The sequence below is a fragment of the Alosa sapidissima genome, chromosome 14 (assembly GCF_018492685.1).
Source record: "Alosa sapidissima isolate fAloSap1 chromosome 14, fAloSap1.pri, whole genome shotgun sequence".
Taxonomy (NCBI): Eukaryota; Metazoa; Chordata; class Actinopteri; order Clupeiformes; family Clupeidae; genus Alosa; species Alosa sapidissima.
In genome coordinates this window covers 10,374,566-10,400,240 of record NC_055970.1, presented here as the reverse complement: position 1 = coordinate 10,400,240, position 25,675 = coordinate 10,374,566, and the positions used below count along the sequence as shown (strand labels likewise).

Below are 25,675 nucleotides of genomic sequence, written 5' to 3'. Positions count from 1 at the left end.
ATTCATTTTGGGATGTACCATTTGTTAATTAGTTGTGTTGATATAATGTCAAAATCACAAGCAGGGGTGGACAGTAACTAAGTACATTTACTTGATTACTGTACTTTTGATCGATTTTTGAGTATGTACTTTACTTGAGTATAATATTTGTGGAAACGTGTGACTTTTACTCCATACGTTTGAAAGACAAATAATGTACTTTACTCCACTACATTTGAAATATGGGTAACACTTTATAATAACTACACACAATTCATCATTTATTAAGCCTTTGTTACTTATTAGTTAATGGTTTGTTCATCATTAGTAATTTCTTGTTCATACATAATTTATCATCAGTAAAGCATTTGTTCACACAGTTATAAATAGTTTGTTCATAGTAAATAAGCCTATCTAAAATATGTTTATACATTATTGTTAATACTTAATAAATGATGCAATAATATGTTTTTGATTAAGTAATATTTCCATCAAGGGGGCACATTGCACATATGCACATTGCATAATTGATTTTCCCTCATTATGATGAGGTAATGTAAAGACTGTGTTGACTGAATATGAGTGCATGAGACACCACACCCAATTACTGTGAATGAGCAGCTGAGGTGAGTCAGTGCACCTGTCCACTAGACACAGTGATGACTACTGTATTTGGCAAGCATGTCTGCCTTCAAACACACGCCTCTCAGGGCTATTTTATGGCAGGTGATGATTTGGCAGAAATGGTCTTGACCATCCATTCAAATGCACTGCTGTTTGTCTTGCAGTGAGAGAAATGTCTTGCAGTGAGAGTTTATGCCAACCTGTGTGCGTTCCAGTATTCTGATGGGCTTCATTAGTCTCTGTGCCAATTTTTCAGATGTGTCCAAAGCATTTCCATTATATCATAATTTCACTAATGCGAATAGACAGCCTTAATCAGGTAGGCAAACCTTTTTCAGTTATGAGTTGCTTTAAGTAAAGGGGAAAATGCACATCTTACATGATCCATTTTCTGATGTGTGGAAGGATTCAAGGTAAGAAGGTGTGCAGCAATTTGATGGCATTGTAATGTGATTACTATTTGAAGAAAATGGCATAGAGTTGACTGAGAGACTTATTGTATAGTTTGGAACTGAAGTGTGGTCAAACTTTGTGTGTGTTTATGCCTGTAATGAAATGCATCTTTTGAATTTAGCTCAATAATCACCTTAATCTGTATTTCTAAAAAGAGGTAAAAAAAAAAGCAAAGTCTCCATAACAACTAATGTATTTGGTAGGCCAACTGATCTCTAATTTAAAATCTACCTTATAATTTATTATTTATATGTCACAAGAGACTATAATATTAGAAAACCATTTGATGGGTATTATTATTGAGCAGCTGCATGGGAGGCAGATGGGAAATGATTTGTGTTACTGTAATGTTAAAGGTCTCCATGGAAAGTATTCTACTTAACTGATTTGATAAGGCAAAACCCAGAGCGGCAAACAACAGATCACTAGTGCCCTCTTGTGGCCAACACAAATCACTTTTTTTTTTTTGTAGATATGCTTTGATTTTCTCTAGTCTGGTTGAACCCAAAAGAACCTGTTAGCAAATTTGAATTTGCTCTGCAGGTTTGTCTGGGTTCACCCAGGCTAGGTTTTCTCTAAAGTAACCCACAAGCTTGCTGTAAAAGACAGAATACATATAACAACAGGAGGCTTTGAAGGAAATTTAATTAAAGAGGAACATATTTAACATTTTAACAAATTAAGTAGAAAGGAAAACAACATTATTATACATCATTACAAAATGAATGACCCAAACACAATGCAGTTAAGCATCTGGTTGACTTCATACAAAAGAAACATCTGATCTGAGAACAAATTCTTTTGAATTCATCTAGTTGTTTCACCTCTTGGGTTACAATGTTATTAGAGGAGAACAACAAGTATTTAAAAAGACTTGCATATTTGTGCAGCGATTCACTTTCTGCTTATTAAATTATTTATTTTCTTGCTACTTGGTTAACAAGGAGCAATTGCAATTTGATACTAAAGGCAGAGGCATTAGCAACATTTTCTTTGACCAACAATGGAGTCTCTGAATTCTCATGCTACTTCATCTCGAATAATGAGCATGGCCACCCCACACCTCTCAGGGAGACATATTAGGATCACATGCTGATGCAAGAATGTAGAGAGGGGTTTTCAATAACAAATGTGTGCTACAGATGAAAGCAGCCTAATCAGGCCCTCCTCAGACGGTACTGCTTACAAAGGGAAGATGAAACCAAACACAAAGCAACGTGCACTGTGCCAGAGGCCTCAGTCTCACATACACTGGAATACAAAAACCTAAAATGATTTGCCTTTAAATAGTTACTATTTACAAACATATTCTAGAATCTTCTTTCATTGAGCATACTCTATAGGAGTACAAATAAAAAGCTCTCCCTCACATATATTTTAGCTTAAAACAATCACAACATACACACACACACTGAATGAAACAATGATGTGCTGATGTTACTTCACAGTCATTAGTCAAAAGCTGCCATTCAACTGAAAACTAAAGCTGAAACCAGACACAATGCCAACCAGACAAGAGGCCTCAGAAATGTCTCTGGGAAGGGCTACTGTTCCACTGTGGCTCAGTGTGATTTGCTGTGCAAAAAGCAGTTTTACGTTGGTGTGTGTGTGTGTGGGGGGGGGCTTTCAATAAGACAAATCATACATTAAGCAGGATCAACTGAAACCTTTATCCTTCATAAGAAGGTGAAAACCTCTATCATACAGCCAATCTACACATGGAGATGAACAACTCGTGAAAACCACACACATATCTGCTCCAACATTCGATGAAATCCATGTGAACAGGATGCATCAAACCAATTCCATTCATCAATATCTTTGGATTCAGGATTTGGAGAGCTAACTATTTCATGTCTAGTGTTTAGTGTGTACACATGGACTTATTCACTAATTGCCGCACTAAAAGCGTGCAACTTTAATTTGAACACACAAACACATGTAAGGTTGTGCCATGAATAATTGAGCCTACCCAGAATGCTTTTAAGCATTACTTTAACATGCATGCTAACCTGTCTCTGTCTTAACATCATCACACATCTCCATCCCTCCAGATATCTGTATTGCTTACATATGCATTGACCTAAATGGACATTAGCTTGGGGTCAAACAATGCGCAAACACTACACCTGAGCACACACAATAATACACACACACACACACTTCACAAATTAAGTGGGACCTTCCCTTTGGCCTCAAAGCATATAGTGGAAATGTGGAGTGTGACTGGGCACATACCAAGCACATTATGCTAAAATAGAATTACGAGCGCTCATCTGTTGCAATTTTTATCTGACAGTTTCTCATTGTTCAGGCAGGTTACAAATGTATAATTTAGAAGGCTATAATGTTCTCAAATGTAGGGGGTACAGACCAGTGGTTTTACATTGTATGATTAAATATGTTCATGCATATAATATCCAGCAGAGAGCCTTTAAAATATGACACTACTAAACAAAATATGATCTCGTCACGAAAGCCGTTTGGAAAATAATAGATGGATTCATTTCTTGTACTTATATTACTTAAAAATATAGGGAACATCATAGTCAAACAAAGTAAACTGCATTACAACGTGTTTTTAAATGTCAGCATGCAACACCATCTAAAGAAATCCCCCTGCAGAATACTCACTATGAGCTAGGTGATACACATGAACACAATTAAGTACACAGCAGACAGTCCACAAAAAAAACAGAAAACAAACGCACTCTCTCTCTCTCTCTCACGCACGCTAGCTTGTTTTATGGCCCTTCTCCATGTGTGTGCAAAGTCTGTTGTAAGGCACGGGTCTGGAGCTAAAAACATGATGGAAAGGTTGGGAAAGGTCATCTGAAGCTTAGTTTGCTTCTCGATCATTCTTAGCACACACTGAAAGTAATCTGACATGCAAAGCTTCACACTAACATGTATATGTACCCTCACTGTAACGTTTGGCTTGCCCTTGCGCCAGCCTCTACACCTGTGCCGTGCTGCATTTAGTGTTATTTTGCCTTTACTTAAGATTTAAATATTTTTTGTCCTTCTTCTCTGTGCTGATGTGCATTAGATATACCCTGGCCCCCACCCTTATACATTCAGAGTGCAAAAGCCACAGCTAACTTGGTCAACACCATCTGAAGTGGCTGTAAAATGCATGGAATATGCGTCTGTGCAACATACTGTCTAGGGCCCTCTGTCGTTATTCTATAGTTATAACATATAATAAAGAATGAGTACTTAAAAAAAAGTTTTCTAACTGATTCAGAAAACAACATTTACAAGATTATCACAACACTATTAAGCCGAGAAGACTATAGAATACATATGTTGATACATATGTTAATACATATGTTTCTACAGCCATTGCTCTGAGCAATGGCTAACACAACAAAGTGAGTTAATTTGAATGACCAGCAGCAACCCATTGGATTGCAGAGTAAATACAATGGTGCAGATACCACACATTAAAATTTAAAAGAAGTTATGGAAGGCTGCTTTTTGACAGGTAAGGTGCATCTTAACAAATGGATCTCTCTTCATTCTGGGAAGCAGGAGTGCGTGACACTCCACCACTCCAGTGATGAGCAGGGTGGCTGAGGCCAGCGTCTACAGCTCCTCCAAAGCAACTGGAAACACACAAGTTAACTTGGTTAAATTAGTCTGTTATCTTCTATTTAGTAGTGATGATGTACACAGCTAAACACTAATACATGTGATCATAGAGTATTAGATTCAGAAGATGGTAGGGCAGTGAAATGTTTGGACACTTTCTTTTGTGAGGCCTGTGAGGTAGGGGCAATAGGTAGGAGTACCTGTTAGTGTGTCACGGTTCTGTGGGGTTCTTTGTCCAGACTGCTGCATTGAAGCTTGGGCTCGACGCACCCCTGGGAACTCTGCAAGTCAAAGGGGCGTTCCCTCTTCCTGCCAGATGAAGCTGAACCGCTTGAGCCAGCTGCAAAATGTAAAGGCCCACTTAGATGCTGCTTCTCTCTGTACACACCACCCAGTCTCCTAGTCATACTCATGCAAACAGTACTTTCATTACTTTTCTTACTAACTTAGATTTTTAAGTACAACTAATATAAATCAACTCTGCATACAAAACGGTAAGACACCAGGCCAGCTTCCATTGAGCACATGCAGAGAAGTAGCTACAAGAGTGTCTCCTGATAAAACTCTTTCATAAGAGGATGGGTATAAATATAATGCATTTAATGTTCATGGCCACTAGGTGGAGCTCCGTGCACGTTGTGCAGGATTATGTTGCCATGAGAAACACTGCATGGCGCAGTTACAGCCTGAAAATGATCTGACCGGTAAATCTGGTTAGCTGGAGCCCAGGCACACAATTTGCTGTTTGTGTCTGAACAATGAACACACCATTGGAGCCGGTGTGTCTTGTAGATCCTGTAAGCACGGATGACTCCGCCTCCTCTGGTATAGCAGGGACCATCGCTAGCAAACCTGAGGGAATGAGAACACATCAGATAAATAGATGAGAAAAGAGAGACAAAGGGATTCAGCTTCTCCCTACATGTATACATATACATTTATACATATAATTTCCAGTGCAATTCAGTTTAAAGAAAGCCCATGCAATTCCATTTGGATAGTTTACAACTGCAAGTGGACCGCTCTTTAACTGTGCAGACGGGCACCGATCCAGAGGACATAAGACACCTGAAATGGTTTATCCATGTCTAGGTCTTGGGCTCCTTGTTCAAAGACAAAAGGGCCTGCAGCAGCAGCTGTCCCTCCTCCCTAATTCTGTCCCCTCATTTTGGCTGCCGTCTGGAGGAGAACCGGGGTGGTGGGGGGGCCAGGCTTAGAATAGCCTGACATGGTGCAAAGAAGCACCATCCTCTGGAGCCTTTTTCTGTTCTCCAGAGAGGCTCAGGTGGGAGAGGGACAGGAAGGGAGCGACTCTTAAGGGAGGCTAAACATGGCCTAGGGGAGTGTTAGGTAAGGGGAGCTTTCATAACCACCCTGCACAAGCACACAGCCAGCTAAGCTGGGACTGGAGTGACACTAGAGTGGTTAAGTGCCTGCCTGCTTCTCTCAATGTCAGGTGCTCAGCACATGAAATGCACCCAGGTTTCCATTCCAAGATGGATCGCGTCTCTCCATTCTTGCACGGGAATATGAACTATAGGGTGATTACTATTTGTGGTTGATTTCGTTCCTCCCTGATCTGCCCTGTGAGAGGAGGCTGCTTTCACAAGACAGTTCAGGAGTTATAAGACACATCCCAGTTTGGCACCGAGACACTGGCTTTGAATTTGACTTTATGAACATCTCATCCTAAACCATTTCATCATCTATAAAAAGAGAGACTAATTAGCTGTATTTTTAAGTTTGTAATATGAGACAATCAGACAGGGACTGGGTCAAGGGTTGCTATATGCAAATCATGCCTTACACAAACATATTGGTCTGATGCAGATCTTGGCCTAGCTCAGTGTTTTTAGATTTCATGCATAAACCCCAAACTCAGACTTTGCATGCTCTGTATAGTATGTGCAATGGCCGGGTGTGTCTGGGTAAAACATGTACTCACTCAGGCCCTTGTACTGAGAGAACTGCTGGTAGACCTGCTTCATCCTCTCAATGTTGAGGCGGCTGGTCTCGGCGTGTCTGACCATGGGTTTGGGGTAGTCCACCCCTACCACACAGTTGCAGGCCTTCTGCAGGCTCTCAGGGGCGTTCCACGGCTCGTGGATATAGCGGTTGGGATAGTCCTTTAGTTTGGGGATGTATTTCCTTTGTGGACACAAAATGCAAATTCAGTGCAGTCAGAAAAAGACTAGAGTTCAAATAATTTATATTCTGATTTTTACCTGCACCAGCTAGGAAACAGTGCATTAAAATAGCAGGAATTGGGTTACTTCAAAGAAGGGATAACTGCATGTTTGTGTATGTTCAGATGACATACTATGCAACAAAATATTACAACAAAATGCCTAGCCTGTTATTTTCCCTTCATGCTTTTCCCTCTGTTATTATAGTCCGCACTACTACTTACCGACTGCTTGAAATAGTTTATGGTTTTTCACTTTCTTGAGGTCATTTGTCTTGACCTCAGTTTAATAATAATAATTTTTAAAAAAACAAGCGGGAGGTCAACATTTGTTTTGGATGCACATGGAGTGCACATCACTTGTGAACAAAAAGAACACAAACCATGACTCATATGAAGGTAAAAATTTCATACAGAAAGCCCACAAAACATTTACTGTCCTCAATCTCTTTTTATGTTTCAAAACACAAAACACCTACAGTAAACCGACAATGCTCCCCTCTTTGTAGCCTAACAGGATCATTTCACAAGAGCATGGCAAATTGTTTGTTTGTGTGTGTGTGTGTATGTGTGTGTGTATGTGTGTGTGTGTGTGTTTGCGTGTGCGTGTGAGACAGAGAGAGAGAATTTGCAGGGCAGTCTGTATCTACCTGATGTAGTCTCCGGACGGGTCTATTCTCCTGGCGAAGCCCACGGGGCAGTAGCAGTGGAAGAACTGCTGGAAGAAGGAGCTGCAGGAGAGCCACATCCAGCTGCCCGCGTTCACGCTCCAGTCGGCGTCCAGCAGCATCTCCTCAAACACCTGGTCAGGAGAGGACAGTAGGCAACAGAATACGTGATGGAGGAAAACAAACGTAGTAAAATCATGAGACCACAAGATATTAAATTGCAGCATCTCCTAAAACAACCGGTGAAGAGGGGACAGTCAAGGACAGTTACAGTAGTACAATTACACACATATGCAAAAAAATCAAACTAATACATTGAAGCCACAGGACACTGAGGAGTTGCTAAAGGACATGGGTGGGAGAACCTAAGAGATTAGAAAAATCCTCAGAACAAACTTAATGTTCGCTACTTTCGGATAAGCCAAGGTGAAATGAGTTGCTCTACTTTGCTCAAGGATGAAAAAAAATGCGTCACAAAATACCAATTTCTTATCGTCTCCACCTCCACCTTTGTCAGTGCATGAAACATAGTGAAGCACACCTCATTTATGTCATTTTGACATATCAATCTGACTCTGGTACATTCAGAACATCTGGCAGCGGGGTACATTCATTACGGGTTCTTTCAATGCCACACTGTGATAATGTCCTGCTTCCCATTGAGGACTTTGTTCTCCTGCAAGGCTATAATACTGTGTGTGCCGTTTTGGGCCTGCACACAGTGAATGCATTCAGATTGCATTACAATTTAAACTTGGGTTTACAATAGGTCTGTTTTACAGCCGCAAGCATTTTTGTATTCAACCACAGAGACATCAATCATTTGTTCTAAACCATGTGATACACAATTTGGCAGTCTTCTGAGTTCATTAGAAGCTCAATGCTCACTTGTTAAAAACGAAAATTATTTAGTTTCAGTAAATTAAAAGTCTGTTCACTAGTCGCCTTCTTTCCTTGAACATGGAAGCCAGTCCATCAGTCATTACTTAATACACACTTCCATTTTTAGAATATAGGGCTATTTTTACTTCAATGGCTACCCCTAAAGATTTTATTAAGTAATGGATCCAAAATGACAGTCCTTAGGTGGATCCAATGTAACTAAAGTGGGCCATTATTATCACCAGGTGTACCAAATGCCTTATAGCACATTAATATCTACTATTCTCTCAAGATCAATGAATGCACTCCTACTGTATTAGCTGTAATAAGCAAACAAACAAAGAAAAACATTGAATATCATGAGTTCTTATTTCTGCTTTTTTGTGTCTAAGACATCTGACATCTGTTTTGGCATCTCATAGTGTTGAGTTACCTTAAGTGGCAAACAGCACAAAGGTAAACCAAAGCAAACTCACGTCTCAACACTATTTCTGGATATGTGTAATATGTACTATGAATACACTGTTTGAAGGTTAACTTTTAAATGTATTAACAATGTATTTTATCATGGGGAGGTTTCTGTATTTTAGAGTAAAACCAATGTTTGAAACAAAATAACTGAATGTTTCAAATGACTGGTAAATAACAGAAAGTCCTCCCAAAGGGGCCAAAAAACACATTGCCAAAGTTCTACAACTTTGTAACAGAGCTTCGAAAAGATACTTCTGCAAAAAAGGAAAGTCATATCAGTATATGCTTTGTACCTTCACTGTCTGATATGGGTTCACTGCAGTCACCTTGCCTTTGTTTGTTAACTACTGTAGCCATAGCAAAGCTACAACTGACTGCATACAAATGACAGCTAATCACTGTTCAAGATTAAACTATATATTTAATTTAAAATGTAACACAAATAATGTGAGATAAAAAATACTCACATTTTGATTCATTATTTTATCAACTTCATTTAAGACTGAATGTTAACACTCTGATTGTCACTGTACTTGTTTTATTTGAGTATCGTTTATGTCTGTTATAATTCTGTGATTGCTTTATTAGATTGCTTTTTATTGCACATCTTTTATTTATTGTACTTGTTATCCACTTGATATCACTGTAAATGAGGGCTTGCCACCATTGGTGTCTCAAGTTGAAATATAAATAATAAATAAAATCAATACAAAAAAGACAAAAGGACAGATCCACAGACACCATACCAGGTACCCACCTTCATGCCACTCTCCCAGCTGATCCAGAGGTCACCCCTAGTCAGAAAGCAGGCCACGGCGTGCCGGGCCAGGTGGTGGATCCAGCCCTCCTGCCGCAGCTGGGTCATGACGGCGTCAATCCACGGGAATCCTGTCCGTCCCTCGGCCCACTTGGCCAACGCCTCTGGGTTCTTGTCCCAGGGAATCTGGATGCAGATGGGGTTGCCCGTCATGCGGTCAAACGCAGGGTTGCGCGTGGCGACGGTGTAGAAGAACTCCCGCCAGAGCAGCTGGGTGTAGAGGGACAGGGGAGGCTGGATGCGTCTGTGTGCCTGGTGGAGAGAAGGAACATAAACATATTTGGTTTCTTTTGTTTGTATGTTTTTCAATTGCTTGCACTTATGTGCTTATAGAACGCTTTACATCCCTGTTAATTACATCCATGTTGCCATCTCAGGGTAGACCAAATCCCCCTCTCGAAAGAGGGGGGATTCTCTCTGTGCCTTCACATATAACAAACAATCCACCAAGAATAAACATTCCAGCTCAATCAATTGCTTTTAAAACTCAGTAATGTGCTTTGATGCAATGAATGGCAAAGTATCACAAAAAAACATATAGAAGCTTTTGAACTTGTTGCACAGAGGTTCTCTAACCACAGGCCTTCTCACCTTTATGTAGAGATCTCGGAGTTTGTAGTAGAGCGTTCGACAGGACAGACAGCCAAAGCGGAGGTAAGGACTCAAGCCTGAGGGATTCGCCATCAGGGAGCACAAAGTTATGCGAGGCCTCTCATAGTTCGTCACCCATTCCTTCATGGAAACCAGAAACATATATTGATATATAGATGAAACAGTATAGAACAAAACATTTAGTCCTCAGAGGTCATCCTCAGGCATTGTGGTCATGCCATGTCCACTACATCTATTAGATAAATTACAATTATTGCATAGTGATATAAAGGTATTCAGTCAGAGGCTAAATTTGAGATTTATCTGCCGTTTTGTCTTTAAACAGCCACCATTTATTTATTTATTGATATGTTGTTTATTTCAGTGAGCAGGTGCTTCTAGCTCTCTGAGACTCCCCAATGGCACGTGTGCTGCACATGCCTATTCTGAGCCGTGCTGACTCACACAGTCCCTGTCTGTCATAGACATACTGGACTTTGCAGCTTATGTGAGACATGAGCTAAGCACTGTGCTGTCTTCCTACGGCTCCCTTTGACCCCCAACACACCTTCTCTGTGTGTCCATTCAGCCGCTGCAGAGCCTCAGTCTCGCCTCCCTTCCACACCGCTTGGCCCTTGTCAGCAGTCTTAAAGCCTGTACAGAAGGCATGGGGGAAAGTCACTTAGAGTACCAAAACAGTGACTGCAAAGCCACAACAATAAGATTAAAATGCATGCCCTAGACGTGCAGGAAGGTACAGCTTCTTGACATACATAAAGATCAAAATGCTATGAAAACTCTGAGATCTGAGATAAGAGAAAAGGGTTGGAATACTGTTTAACGGCCTGTGACTGAAGCCAGAAGTTTGTGAGAGGAACAGATAGACAGGGAGCTGTAATCTCCCAGGTCCTCACCCAGCTCCTCCAGCGAGGGAACGCTGTAAAACTCGTCGTGGTTATCTGCAACCGGCGTCGTACAACTGTCCATCTGGCTGGCAGATACAGTTGGCAGGGGTCTCTTGGGCAGTTCAAGCCGTTGGACAAGGGCCTGAAAACGTTTGAAGGACAATGGGGGGCTGTTGTTGTTCAGCTCAATGATCCTGGAGCAAATAAAAGAGAAAAAGATGAGCTAACTCAGACAATAGACAACTCAGTCCTCTCAATTCATTTATATAATGCAATAAATAAAAAATACATCCAACACCTTATATGCATCGGCTAAATTCAGAAAAAATTATTAAATATATTAATTGTATTTCTTTATTTAGAGACAATTGCTGAATATTCCCCTTTGTTTTGTTTTGCAGTGTGGTCACCCACAGCAACAGAGAAATGAAAACAACACCGCAAAAACTGCTTGTTTAACTAATTAATATAAAATTGATAAAAATTGGTTAGATATCAGTTTTGCAGTGAAGGTCAGAGCTAGAACTACTTAAAAAACAAAACTAAAATAAAAGACTCTAACCACTATAGATTATCACTAATGCCGACTGTCCTTAGTACAATCTAGTTTAAAATGTCTAAACAATCTAGCTTAAAATATCCACACAATCCATCTTAAAATGTTTAAACAATTCAGTTTAAAATGTTAAAATGTACACCAGTAATGATATACTATCATAAGCCTTCATCTGTAATAGACTTGCTATAGCCCTTAGACTGAAGAAAAAAGGGTGTGAGTGCCTGTCCGACGTGCGTATGTGTTTACATAAATTCCTACAGGACACGCAGCACATTCTCCCACACTCAGTCTGAGTCTGCGAGCCCAGCACATGTCTACTACAGTGGAGTCGCCCAGCACATGTTCAGTAGTGTGACTGAGAGACGGCTCACACAGCCAGCAGAGGGCAGTGTGTCATGTGACGTCGACGGACAACCTCGAGAGGCAGGATAGGACGAGGTGCATCATGTGAGGCCTGGATGCAGACCATGGTTATCCGAGGGAGAACACCAGCGTGTCATCCTTGCGTAGTCTTCAGCTCACATGCAGAGCGCTACTAGCCTCAGTGATATTTATATAACTGAAGGAAACTACACTATTCTTTCTCTCTCTCTCTATAGGATTACATAAAGGAAGCTCGGAGGTGATCAGAAGGCTTTACACACAACAATGACTTCAGAAATGGCTAACATAAGGTATTGAACATAAGCCTCCCGACTTCTTTAGAGACAGAGTGACCTTCATCCGGCCCGGTAATTTTAGCTGGCAGCAGAAAATGGGATCTGGCAGGTTGGTTTTGTGCAAGCGTAATTGCAGAAACTGACAACAGAAAAGCTGTCTCAATAACAACCAATGACAAACTGCTGAACTGGGATGAGATAAGGATATGGCACACTCTCCCTGTGAGTCTTGAGACTGACACTTTCTAGAAGGTAAATTGTTTGATGGAAGCATGATACATGCCCTGCAAGACAACTCGGAGTACACATATGCTGACCACCACCACAATAATCTATGAAGGACAACAAACAAACAGCCTCTGCTGCAAATAACTCACCATGACTTAAACAGGTCTTATATATATACAGCTTTGTTGCCAGACTGGCACTACTCTTGTTTAATCTTAACTGAGGGGGCAAATGTTGTAAAGCTTACAATTTTTCACCTAGACTCAAAGTGCCAAGTGTTTTCTTTGAGAATTCACACATTACACACCACCTAGGCATCTCCTGACCATACTGCAAAATGAAGGCACAAACACGGAAATATTCACACATTGATTAGGCCAGTGGAAAAATACAAAAATGCCCTTATCTAATGGCGTTTCATTGCCTGTCACCTCCAAATTGTTTCGCTTACAGACCAATCCCTCTGTACCTATGATGATGTCATTCAGCACGATACCAGTGCTGCTGAAACCTGGCCCACATGCAGACACACACCATTTCATGTCTGTATGCTCACACACATCACCAACCAAACAACCAAACAATTTCCAAAATCCTTCAGATATATGCTCATAACTCTCAGTGCTATGAACTCCTGTTAAATGCACCTGACTAGGCAATGTGTCTAAAACCGGGCTAAACACATACTGACATGTCAGAGAACACCCCTGGAATGCACTTAACATCTCAGTATCATTCAATTAGGTCAAACTTGACATTATTATCACCCTCTATTCTCTAATTTAACAAAGCAAGAAGGGGAAAAGGTTTAAATCGAATAAACATTAGCAGATATTGGATGTACAGTATATCTGACCTGTCCAAGTTGTAGAGAGTGTGTGAGTTTTTCACTCTGGTCTCCACTCCAAAGTTTCGAGCCATCTTGATGATGGCAGCATCCCGTTCCTTCCCATAAGGCTCGGAGTCATACTCAAATGTCAGACGGGTTACATTCCACTCCTGGAAGTCACATTTTGGATTTAGACAAAATGCTAATGAGTCACATGGTTCAGTATGTCCACTTTATTACTCTCCAAATGGGGGTTAGGGTCAAAGAACAGCAGTCTGCTGATCGACATCCTAGCCACCCCTTCACCCAGTAATCTATAACAGATTTTTGACACCAGCAGCAGATACAATGAAAACTGGGTCAAATTCAAGAAATATCACAGGACCATCATAGCAGCATATCATGTCAATATGTGTATTATTATAAATGTGCATGTGTGTGAAACTTCAGATTGTGTGTGTATTGAAATGAAACAAATAAGCACCTTGAACAGACGTGGGAATACATCTGTTGGCTGTCCCCGGACCACAAAAAGCCTTGAATTCAGTTGTCGAAGACTAGTGTCCAGATTTTCCAAAGACTCAAGTAAAAACCTATGGTGTAGAAAAGAAATGTGATTTGACCATTATTTTCACAGAAAGTATAGAGGTGTTCCAATTAACCACCATTTAATTTAATTGTTCAGTAAGTATGCAGCCAAACTGACAATGTTTTCATGACTGTAATCCAGCACTTTACTGATAAACCATTCCATAATTTAAATCACTATTCCGTTAGAGTAGAAACATGACAGTTGCGGGTATTCGGAAACAGACATGAAACCTTTATTTTGATGCAAACCTTATGTTAATGTGCTGTTACGAAATGCAAGTCATAGCGTGCACTTTTGCCCTACGTTCACGTGCAAGCTGCCAAGCGGTTGTTGACTAGAATGCGGATTTGGCAAAATATGGCTGATTTCACTATGTAAAACTGTAAGGTTTCTAGACAGTCCCTATAATAGCCCACTGCATTGCCTTCTGCACAGAAGAGCAAGTTTCCAGGGAAGACTTTACGCGAAGCAGTGACATTAGCCTAGATTCAGTAGGCTAGCCCACTACTTTGGGCGTTTGCATAGCATAGCCTACATACATCAATTAGGCTACATAGCTTTTCTGTAGGCTACTCTTCAATGTTGCTTGTTCTGTAGGCTGTATACATTTACAAATATGCATATTTTTACGTTCACAAATAGCAACAGTTGGCGGCTGACATAGGCTATTGTCAAAAAACCTGGTTGTTGGCTGCATAATGTACAGGTCCTTGAAACAAATGTTAGACTACAGTTATTTAACAGACTAATGTTCAAAGAATTTCAAGACAAACCTCCATCTGTTAAATCCCACATTCGCCGACCCAGCAAACCAAGGATCCAGCACATAAACGCAACGCACAGTGTCCGCACCATCCAACGCCTCTTGGAGAGCAGGATTATCGTGAAGCCTCAAGCCTTTCCGAAACCAATGCACTGAATTGACAACCATGATTGTTAAAAACTCTAATTCAAAACGGAGCAAATTATACAAACTTCTGTCAAAAGTCTTATCATGTCTGTTATGCGGACAGTCTCGCACGTCCCGCCTTCGTAGTGTTCATGACACATTCGTCGCCACTGGACATGTTCTAGTTCATTGGCTAGAGGAAAGGGTCAGAACACGCCTATCTTCACGCGGATTGGTTATTTTGCACGTGTAGACAACGCCCCGTCACGTTTACATGGTGTGTTTTCAAGACCTTAAAGTCATTCCTTTATACATTAGGTCTAGTTTTCTGTCCACCGTTTATTATTTACTTTGATGGGAAGGCATGGCTGTAAATTAATGTCCCCTTTTTCCTTCTCCGTTTTAAAAATATGTAGGCATATTATTATTTGGCAATTATCGTATTCAAAACAACCTAATAAGAAAACTATTTTGGATGTTTGTTTTTTTTGCTTTCTGATCAAATTTCAAGACGCGCTAGTTATCTAAGTTTGATGCAATCGGCAGTAGAGAGGCGTACTGTGAAAAAAAAAAACTATCTCGTGCTGTGACACCGGATATTTTATATAAGAGCAGCTACATCATCGTTGTTTTATAAGCCATTAAAGCCATGCCAGGTCCAAGGACCTGAATGAACGTCACAACACTAAGATAATTAAAACGTTCGATTTATTATAGCATATCATAGATACATATGGCAATGTAGGCCTATTGATTATATTTATTATAGCCTAGACTGAGGCAATGTAGTCTATTATCCTAGTCTATTTTTTTTTTTGTTCATTTAGCAAAAAAAGTTATTTAGGCTAACCTATTACATTTTATAATTTATAAAAAATAGTTCTATAGGTATTTTGACCTCTCGAGGTATGATGTCTAAGCTGTATCCTAATTCTGAGCAATTCCAAAACAGCCTAACTTTGCTGACCTAGCCAACGACTAACGTCCAGGGTCTCTGCATATAAACCTAGGCTAAACCTAGAAAAGCCTAGGCTACATAGGCTAGGCCCATTGCATAGAAATTTACTTGAGTTGTTTTTTACCTGAAATATTATCAGGGAATTTATCAGCTACGTAGGCCTACGTGTCCCACAGTGGTTAACAAAGTCACTAGCACCATCTAGCGGTTTGGGTTGGACTGTTCGGTGGCGTGCTTTCGATTGGGTCAGTTGCTATAGCTCACTAGCACATAGCCACACATAGCCAACTCTTCATCAAATCTGAACTCCACAGACAATAGTTTAAAAGTGTAGGCTAACTCATTTTACAATCAAATTCTAGGCTACATGGTTTGGTGGTTCAATCCGTCTTTCCAAGTCCATCCTGGGCTGCCATGGGACTATTAGGTCACACACTTGCAAGACATTTCTAACACCACAAATAACATTTTTAAGGGACACGTCAACTTTAAATTGACCCCATGGATAAAAGACAAACAACAATGCTTAACAATATCTATGTCACATGTGATCAAACAAGGAGTGTTCCACTTCAAGACAGGTGTCTGCATAGATTAGATCAGTGTTTCTCAAAGTGTGGTCCGCAAGCTATTTCAGGTGGTAAAATATAATGAGTTGTTTGCAATATTGAACCAACTTGTATGTAAATCCAAATAGTTAAGTAAGCTATGCCAGTTTAAATCATATGAATCCTCTGACACAATAAGCAAGGTACAAAGACAATAGGCAAGGTGGTTCAGTGAGTAGGCCTAATATACTGTTGAAGTAGGTCTTCTCTTTTTGGTTTATAGCTAGGTGATCCGTGAGGTTTTTTTTATTGGCTAAGTGGTCCTTGGTCTGAACAAGTTTGAGAAACACTGCATTAGATGTATTATGCTACGATCACTTAGAATAGATAATTTTTTTTGTAAGCCTAACACAATGATTTAACATTTATAGTCATGACTGTATAGATTTGTAGTGTAAACTATGGTATTATTGTTTAAGCCCTTATAGCTTGAAGTAATCAAGCTTGTTTAGGCTGATAATGTGTCACTGTTGTCATCATTAAGTGGTAAATTGAGCTTTATAATGCATTGTGATACACTTCAAGCTGTAAGGATTCCTGCTACAACATCTTAACATGCAGTCATAGCTATTTATGAGTAATTATGGTTAAAAAGGCTCAGGTCAACTATTATAGGGTGTAATGAATAGGCTTGACAGTCCTTGCATGTGTTTATAACACCAGAGTTTAAGTTGCATGCTTGGGTAACTCAAAAACACATCTTTGAGAAAATATATAAAGCACACATTAAATCTTTGTAATCTTTATTACTTTATACTTCATCAATTAGTCATGACTGACTATAGGGTGTTTCAATTGCTTCATTAAAGTGTTCAAAAGGTCCTCAAAGTGAGGATGTTTCCGTTTCCATGGTTTTAGTTATTACCATGAGTATAACATATATAATGACAGAGAGAAAAATACATACTGTAACAAGGCCTACATAAGTTTGGAGACAGATGGAGAGATGTACAAACAGATATATAACGGCAAACCATAGAATATCACAAATCAACAAAAATAATACAAACAAGCATTCTTCAGACATGATAAAACCAATCAATTAAATAAATGACACTTACAAAACTTAGCTTTACACAAAGCTGTATGCTTTCATTTACACAGTATAATCTCATTGTGAATTGCCATGTTTGCCAAGATTTTAAGTATTTGTAAAGATGTATAAAATAATTCAGTAGTTTCTGCCATCTTTTAAGGTTTAGATGACAAAATAAGGACATGTAACCCAAAATGCATTCTTTGCCTACAAATGATGACTTGATTACAAAATAGCTGTGCAAATTCATTTTACATTGTCTGATATTACTCAGGTCTTTCCACAAAAAGAACATATATAATAATTGGTCTTTATTTCACTGGCCTTCTACTGGGCAGCTATGTGCCCAAAGCTCTACACCTCTGGGTGATCTTTGGGTTTAAGGTCCTTTGACACAGTTACTTGTGGGATCTCGGCTGGAGCCTTCTTCATCTCCATTCCCTTTACCCATGTGTAGCCAGAGGAGCCCCCCAACACCATCATATTACTGGTCCACCACAACAAAGACTTGCTAGAGTGATTGTACATCACTGCCAGGACTGTCTGCGCGCAGGCCTTGGCAGTGCCAGACACGTTGTGAGTCAGAGGGCTGGTGAATTTAATCTGCAGGCCAGTGACATAGCCAATGGCAAAGCCAAACACCCCTCCAATGCCCATCATAGTCCAGAACTGTGGGTCACCCAACCGGTTAAAGCTCAGGATACTTCCCAGTTCACCAAATATGACAATGAGCGGTAAAAAGAGAACACATGCATTCAGGTTGTTGTAAAAGGATAGTTTCCAGATGCTGCCATCTACCACCGGCATGACCTTTTTGGTATAGATGGCATTGAGAGAAACACAAGCACTGGCTAAGACTCCAAAGAGGACTCCAGTCCAGGACAGTGAACCAGCAACACCCTCTTGATCCACACCAAGCCAGAACCCCCCTGAAAAGTAGAGATTACAAAACTTTTGTGGCGAGAAGTGGTAGAATAGGAATACATAGGGAAACCTCCATTAAATCAATTACACATCATAGGCTAGGCTACACAAGACTTACAGTATAAAAAGCTCAGGATTGTGGGTCAGCGGGTACATTTACCACTGGTTTTAGTTTACAGGAAAGAACATTAGGGCAGCTTCCACAAGTCTGAAGCATGACATGTGCTTGGCTTGCTAAGTCCTCAACATGTCACAAACGTTGGTTTGGATAGGCTAAAGCTAAATCAATGGACACAGATTATCACAAGAATCAATTTAAAATAATGTGACATCAGTAATAGGCCTACTCACCCAAAATAACCCCACAACACAAGAGGGCTTTTAGAGATGTGGTCTGCTTAATAATTGTGTATGTAAAAATAACGTTGAAAACTGTGCTGAGCGAACGTCCAACGGTGTAGAAGGCGACTCCAACATGTTTCAAGCAAAGGTTGTTGAAAGTAATCATCCCAATGAACACAATGGTGAGAGGTAGGACTTCTCGGGACACTTTGAGGTCAAACCTCATAGAGGGAAAGTCAATTTTGTCGGGGAACAGTGTGGATAAGAAATACATTAATCGACAGAGTCCCACGCTCACCAGGCACTGAAAGAACGTGATGAATAGTGGTGCATCCAGGTCTTTGTTTTCGAGTAGATAGTTGTTTAGGAAAACCATCGTGATGGAAATAAACCAGTAAAGTGCCACCACAAGAGCTATTTTGATGGATCTCATAATAAAACTCTCGCCCGTCCCACCGTTGTCCATGGAATCCGTTGAACCAACAAGCGCCATCCTTAATATTTTCGAGCGCTTCAGCTGAGACCTGTTCATATTTGCAAAACACCAACACAAACATAAGTTACAATTATGCGAGTGTGCTTTACATTGTAACCGTGCACTCCACCGTTACACCAACCTATCAGATCAGATACATGTAGCGCATAGGAAACAACAAAGCAAACTCTCCTCCTTTTCACATGATCACTTCCTGGTCGAAACAGCCTAGGCTACTCTTAAAGGACCAGCACGTTTAAACGGAACATGTTACATTAGTCGGTTTACAACGTCCAATGTGTCCTACACTGCATTAGCCTAGGGTTAGATAATGATTACGATATATATAGATAATGTTACGCAGTTTTAAAATCATATGGAGAGAAAATCATATACATGACCACAAAAATCTACTTAGACACATCATTATTACCTCGCTTTATACGAAACATTTTAGGCTGCTGATCAGCTTAGGGACGACAATCGATCAAAAAAACGACAATCAATCAAATGACTGTCAAAGACCTGTAGTCCATAAGTGCACCACGTATCTTACTGAAACAAATCAGCCAACCCTAAACCAGTCTTTAGACAGGCAAAGTGCAGCAGCAGTGGCAAGGTGGTAACTGCTTCCTGATATTACTTTCAATATGAGCACACACTATCTAAACATCTCAGTTTAAGTTGGTGTCGGTGTTTTATTTAGATCTGCGCACAGGCAATGTTTTACCTTGATGTTCAGACGCTGTCTTCAACTTGTGGCATTGCAGTTTACACGCGCTGATGTTCATGCCTGGTTTGAAAACCTGTTGGTGAGGTGGATCTTGCTTTTCCTGACTGGTCTCTTGGCTGCAGTCACACAGCAATTGGCTATCGTTGAAGGCAGGCCTATCTGAAACACCTGACATAAAAACGACTTTATTAGCCTACATTTGAGTGGCACATAGAAACTGGTGACGCTGAATAAATCACCCCTCTCTTGGCTGTGAAGTCCTTTTAACATTCGATCTACACACGTTTGTCATTTCTGTTGGATAACCATAATGATAGGCTATAATTTATTTTCAGTGAGAATGGTAGGCTAGTTGAACACAAATGTTGGCTAGTTGAACACAATTACATTATTTTAAATTGTAGCTATTTCAAGATTTTTAAACAATTGAAATTTGACAAACTTTGCCAAAGTTGTTTTTGAAGTGATGTGTAGGCTAGCCTGAAATGTGTCTCAGAGTGCTGTGTGTGTTGTTGGCCTGTCTTACATGTAGCATATGGGGTAATGTGTAGACCTGTGTATGTTGTTGGTATCATGTCTTCCAGTAGATATTAGATATTAGAGATGAGAGATTCACAAGTATTAGAGTACAGTCATCAATACAGAATCAAACTTCTTACAGTATTAGAATACAGTATTACAGTATTAGCTCAGCCAAGACGAAGCAAAACCTCTGCGTTTAACCTAAAAAGCGTCTCCGTGTGGACAGGCCCTAATTCTCAAACAATAACACACTTAAAGATAGGACCTTTTCTGCCAAGGCTGTGTGTGTGTGTGTGTGTGTGTGTGTGTGTATGAGTATGAGAGAGAGAGAGAGAGAGAGAGAGAGAGAGAGATACGTTATCTTTGACTACTGGTGCTGGAGGGGGGGATACGAGGCTTCTCACTCTCACTCTTAATACAAGGATACAAGGATACAAGGAAGTTTATTGTCACATGCATATAGTTACTGGAAGTAAGAAATGCAGTGAAATTATGTCTGGTGTCAGCCTATTTGTGCATTAATGGGGGGGGGGGGGGAGCACCCAAGAGCAACAGGGGCAAGGAAAAACTCCCTTACCAAGGAAGAAACCTTGGGCAGATCCACGGCTCAAGGGGCTAACCCAACTGCCAGGGGTCTTGGTGTGTGTGTTGGGGGGATGACAGGGGAGATGGGATAGTGTGCTGTAAGTATGTTGGGGATGTGTGTTGGAGATAACCTGACCCTAGCCAGATGAATGTCGTTCCGCTTAGCTCCGCCTAGCTTCACTCACATCCATCTGGGACCTCTTCCATTGAGAGTGATTTCTCCAACCAACTTTATGGTTTAGCCAATCAGGACGCAGGGCGGGAGTTTCATAGATGTGACATAGCGTAGAAGCGACTGTGAGTCTGTTATTAGCGTCACGGGTTGGCTTCGATGTGAGTGGTTGAAGTAGCACGTCAATAGATGACGGACAAGTGGCTTATTCAATCATATGCAAGCATTTTTTGATTAGGCCCAGCCTTCTGAAGCAACACTTCAATGGATCGGTTCCAGATGGATGAGTGGAGCTAGGCGGAGCGAAATTCATCTGGCTATTGCCAGGTTATGTTGGAGAAGCTTCCTCATGAAATAATGTGCTGTGTAGGTAGGGGAGGGGGGGGGGGCAGTGTACTGCAAGTATGGTGTAGGGACTTACTATTGCAAGCAGAGTACTGTATGTATGATGTATGTGAGTGATGACAGTGAAGATGTGTGTGTGGGCGGGAGGGGAGTGTAGCAGTGACTGTGTGTGTGTGTGTGTAGTGTGCGTGTGGGTAAGTGGGGGCAGTGTGCTGTAAGTATGTAGAGGATGTGTGTTGGAGAAGATCCTAAAGACAATGTGCTGTGTATGTAGGGAGGGGGGGGGCAGTGTGCAGCAAGTATGTAGAGGAGGCTTACTGTAGCAAGCAGTGTGCTGTATGTATGTGAGGTGATGACAGTGATGATGTAAGTGTGTGTGTTTTGTGTGTGTGTGTGTTGGGGATGGGGGTGGGGGGCAGAAAGGCTAGGCAATCAAGGACATGGGTAGATAGATGGAGGAGAAATCAAAAATAATAAATAAAAAGTTCTATGGAGATGTGCAAAAGTTGGAGAAAGTCAGATATGTGTGTGTGTGTGTGTGTGTGTGTGTTTTGACGTGTGATGAAATAAGAAAATAAATAAAAGGTCTGTAGCATATGAGGGAGAGGGATGTAAAAGTGCTAAAAGTCATGTAGGTATGTGTGTGCGTGTGTGTGTGGGGGGGGGGAGGGGGGGGGGGTCATGAGTGCTGAGGAGTGAATGAGTACAAATTCAGTATAGTGTGAATTCAAAGTTGGGAAATGTTTGAGAGTGCTGAGGAGTGAATGTGTGCAAAGTCAGTATAGTGTGAGTTCAGAGTTCGGATGGCCTGGGGATAAAAACTTCTCCTGAGTCTCTCAGTTCTGGCTTTGTGACTACATAGGCGTCTTCTTGATTTCAGCGGTAGGAATAATCCATTGTTAGGATGAGAAGAGTCCTTCAGAATCTTTTGGGCTCTTAGGAATAGATAGAACTCTTCTGGAATAGATATCTTGTAGAGCAGGGAGTTGAGTTCTTATAGTACGTTCAGCTGAGCGCACTACTCTCTGCAGAGTACTACAATCTCTAACTGTGGAGTTCCCATACCAGGTGATGCTGCTACCAGTTAGAACACTCTCAACCGCTGAAGTGTAGAAGGCCTTCATGATGGATGTAGAAACTTTGAATTTCCTTAGCTGACGAAGGAAGTAGATTCGTTGTCTGGACTTCTTCAGAACATATTGAGTGTTAACAGTCCATGTTAAGTTTTCAGTAATGTAGACACCAAGGTATTTAAAACTTGTGACTCTCTCTACAGGTTGCCCGCTGATCATTAGTGGGGTGTAACTGTAGTTCTGCTGCTTCCTTCTGTAATCCACTACCATTTCCTTGGTTTTATTGATATTCAGTGCCAAGCTGTTAGATTGACACCACTGTGCCTTTAATGGTAATTTTGATACCACAGATGAATGAAGAAAAATCAGGAATAGAGTGTTATTTACAATGATGTGCATCAAAGGAGAGACAGCATGACTTTATTTAAAGATTCATCAGCTGCTCTAACCAGACAAGGAAATAGTTAGGGTTTAAGTATCCTTCCACACTGATGGGAAATGGCGTTGGTGATCCCATCTTGACCACACTGAATCTGAGTGCCAACCTGGCAATCTGGAGCAGACAGACAGACTGATGCAGCCATGCAGACCAGTGAAACACTGCAAAATCATAATATTCCCTCTTATCTCTAAACACATAATCACACACAGATATAGGTAGGGACAGTACAGGAATGGAATGAAATAACAACAGTCATCTCATATGTGGAAGAACACATAACAGAAACATCAGGACATAAACCACTTATAAAAATCACAAGTTCCAATTCCAATACTCTCACTTTTTACAGCAAGAGGAGACAAATATGAATATGCCTTGCTTGCCACTCATCGTTTGGCCCTCCACCTTGACACTCGTTCCAGTGCAATTATGCAGGGAGCAAGAGAGAGACAGAGTGGAAGAGAGATAGGAAGTTTTAATGTGCTAAAGTTACAGCTGCTTATAAATATCCCTTTGTCAGATTTTATTTCAGACATACAGGAAAGGTGTTAAATTCCTTCTGCTGTAGGGGATTTCAGCAGTCAGTACCCCAGTAACCCTAGTGTCTAAAATTGATGGAATCATCTCACCATTAATATGAAATGAGTCCTTAATGAGTATTAAATAAACATACTGTGTTGTTTTAATGGTCCACTGACTTGTACTAGGGCGAATGATGTCTCATTCATTACCACTGCATGGAATGCCTGGTATTGTTGTATGTGGTGGAGCAGGCTGTGTACTGAACTTTGTGCCACACCAGTTTTAGTGCAATTTCATCATTAGCAAAACGTTTATAGAACCTTGCATGTTGAAACATTGAAAATTGACTGCATCATTTCCTGTGATTGTAGACATAGTGTGTTTGCAGTAGGTGGTGCCCCTGGGGTATGCCTGGTCTTGGACCAGACTGGCAGTAGAACGGGGTGTGTTTTCCCTTTTGTCAACATCATGTTCACGGATTATTGTTTGCTGTTGTCTTTAGGTTATAAGAAGGTGTGAGATCAGAAGCAAGAAAGTCCCGTCTGCCAAGTCTGCCAAATTGATAGTCACACATATTGAATACAAAGATAACACCTCACGGTTCTACTACAAGGGAGACAAATGAACTTCGGAAGATTGCAATTTTATTTCCCTTATATACCCTCAGTGTGGCTATTTGTAATTTCTTTACTTCATTATAACCTATGCATTTCTGTCTTAGAGCCAGTTGTGAGATCCTCCATCTTGTTGGTTGTGTTATGTCTCCAACAAGGTCATAGCTGCAAACCAAACACTTAGTGCTCATTTGTTTAGAGTTCTCAGTTGATCAGTTCTGCATTTTATCATAATGGTCCATAGTATACATTTACAGAGTTACCTCAATGTTGATTTACATAGAGTATTATATGGCTACAGTGGGGCCAGGTCTCAAGCTCACCATCATCATCATTGGCCAGTGTTGTAAAGAGATTTTAACATCTAGTATCTTCACCAAGATTCTTCTGTGTGCACAAACTAAAGGAGCCTGATTATCAGCAGTCAGACAACAGAGGTACTGTTTGCGCTATTTATGCTTTGTGCCACTGTATATTATTTTTAATTTACGATTTCAGTATCCTGAAAATTTGTTTTAAATCTTGATTGGTGTTATAATATTGTTTTTTGTGTGTGTTAAACTTCACAGGATATTTCAATGTGTGCAGCAAGCTCCTCAGGATGTTCTATCAGTCTGTGGTGGCCAGCGCCCTCTTCTATGCAGTGGTATGCTGGGGAGGAAGCACAAAGAAGAAGGATGCTGGGCGACTTGACAGGCTGGTAAGGGACGCTGGCTCTGTAGTGGGAGCTGAACTGGAGTGCATCACTTCAATATCTGACAAGAGGACCCTAAACAAACTGATCAACATCTTGGACAATGAATGTCATCCGCTCTACAGCACTATCAAAAACCAAAAGAGCTTGATCAGCTGGGGACTTCGCTCACTGCCATGCACAACTGAAAGGCTGAGGAAGTCATTTGTATAGGGCCATTGAACTGTTCAATGCCTCACTAAAGGGAAGAGGAGAGATAGACTTCTCTGCTTAGTCTGTCTGCCTCTCCACCCTCTCCATGTTTTTTGAGTACTGACTGCCCACTACTGCTTACTACTGTTTTACTACTGTTTTACTATTGTACACAGCCTAATGTTTTCATTACTGTTTTACTGCTACACTGTTACCTGTTACCTCAACCTGTTCTTGCACTGAAATAGTTTTTTATTTTACCTTGTCTACATTACACTTTACTCTCCTATTTGTCTATATTATTTATGCTGGTCTCTAGACCTTACTGTTGCACTGTTGGACTACTTTTTGCACCTTCACCATGACACCCACTCTCTTGAGCACCTTGCCAGGCACACACAACTAAGGACTATGGTTGGACTACTGTTTGCACCTTCACCATGACACTCACTCCCTTTAGCACCTTACCAGTCCTGGCCCTGTCACTACAAGCGTCTTATGCTTGATCACCCT

At 40.7% G+C, this 25,675-nt stretch overlaps 2 protein-coding genes across 3 annotated transcripts; both read right to left on the bottom strand.

Annotated features, from left to right (window-relative positions):
• Nucleotides 1–1,684: 1,684 nt before the first annotated feature.
• Nucleotides 1,685–15,206, bottom strand: LOC121681725 (cryptochrome-2-like). The gene is made up of 12 exons (XM_042061643.1): nt 14,810–15,206; nt 13,929–14,037; nt 13,472–13,614; nt 11,179–11,363; nt 10,833–10,918; nt 10,265–10,405; nt 9,614–9,925; nt 7,486–7,637; nt 6,596–6,798; nt 5,419–5,502; nt 4,851–4,990; nt 1,685–4,664 (listed from the first exon to the last, which is right to left on the bottom strand). Exons 1-11 carry the CDS (start codon nt 14,965–14,967, stop codon nt 4,854–4,856), a joined length of 1,710 nt encoding a protein of 569 aa, XP_041917577.1. The 5' UTR covers nt 14,968–15,206; the 3' UTR covers nt 1,685–4,664; nt 4,851–4,853.
• Nucleotides 15,207–17,217: 2,011 nt separating this feature from the next.
• Nucleotides 17,218–20,129, bottom strand: slc35c1 (solute carrier family 35 member C1). Of its 2 annotated transcripts, XM_042062262.1 has the most exons (3): nt 19,999–20,129; nt 18,803–19,317; nt 17,218–18,456 (listed from the first exon to the last, which is right to left on the bottom strand). In XM_042062262.1, exons 2-3 carry the CDS (start codon nt 19,284–19,286, stop codon nt 17,882–17,884), a joined length of 1,059 nt encoding a protein of 352 aa, XP_041918196.1. In that variant the 5' UTR covers nt 19,287–19,317; nt 19,999–20,129; the 3' UTR covers nt 17,218–17,881. The 2 variants fall into 2 exon arrangements, with proteins under 2 accessions (XP_041918196.1, XP_041918195.1); XM_042062261.1 differs by lacking the exon at nt 19,999–20,129 and having other exon boundaries at nt 18,803–19,973.
• Between the last annotated feature and the right edge of the window lie 5,546 nt (nt 20,130–25,675).

What these genes read in the sequence shown, in the direction of transcription:
- slc35c1 (XM_042062261.1), bottom strand. Translation starts at nt 19,325, where the DNA reads ATGAACAGGTCTCAGCTGAAGCGCTCGAAAATATTAAGGATGGCGCTT. An exon ending in GTGTTGTGGGGTTATTTTGG is followed by an intron (nt 18,457 to 18,802) that starts GTGAGTAGGCCT and finishes TCTACTTTTCAG; the next exon opens with GGGGGTTCTGGCTTGGTGTG.
- LOC121681725 (XM_042061643.1), bottom strand. Translation starts at nt 14,967, where the DNA reads ATGGTTGTCAATTCAGTGCATTGGTTTCGGAAAGGCTTGAGGCTTCAC. An exon ending in TGAATGGACACACAGAGAAG is followed by an intron (nt 10,406 to 10,832) that starts GTGTGTTGGGGG and finishes GTTTCCATGAAG; the next exon opens with GAATGGGTGACGAACTATGA. An exon ending in AAGACACACCGGCTCCAATG is followed by an intron (nt 4,991 to 5,418) that starts GTGTGTTCATTG and finishes TACATTTTGCAG; the next exon opens with CTGGCTCAAGCGGTTCAGCT.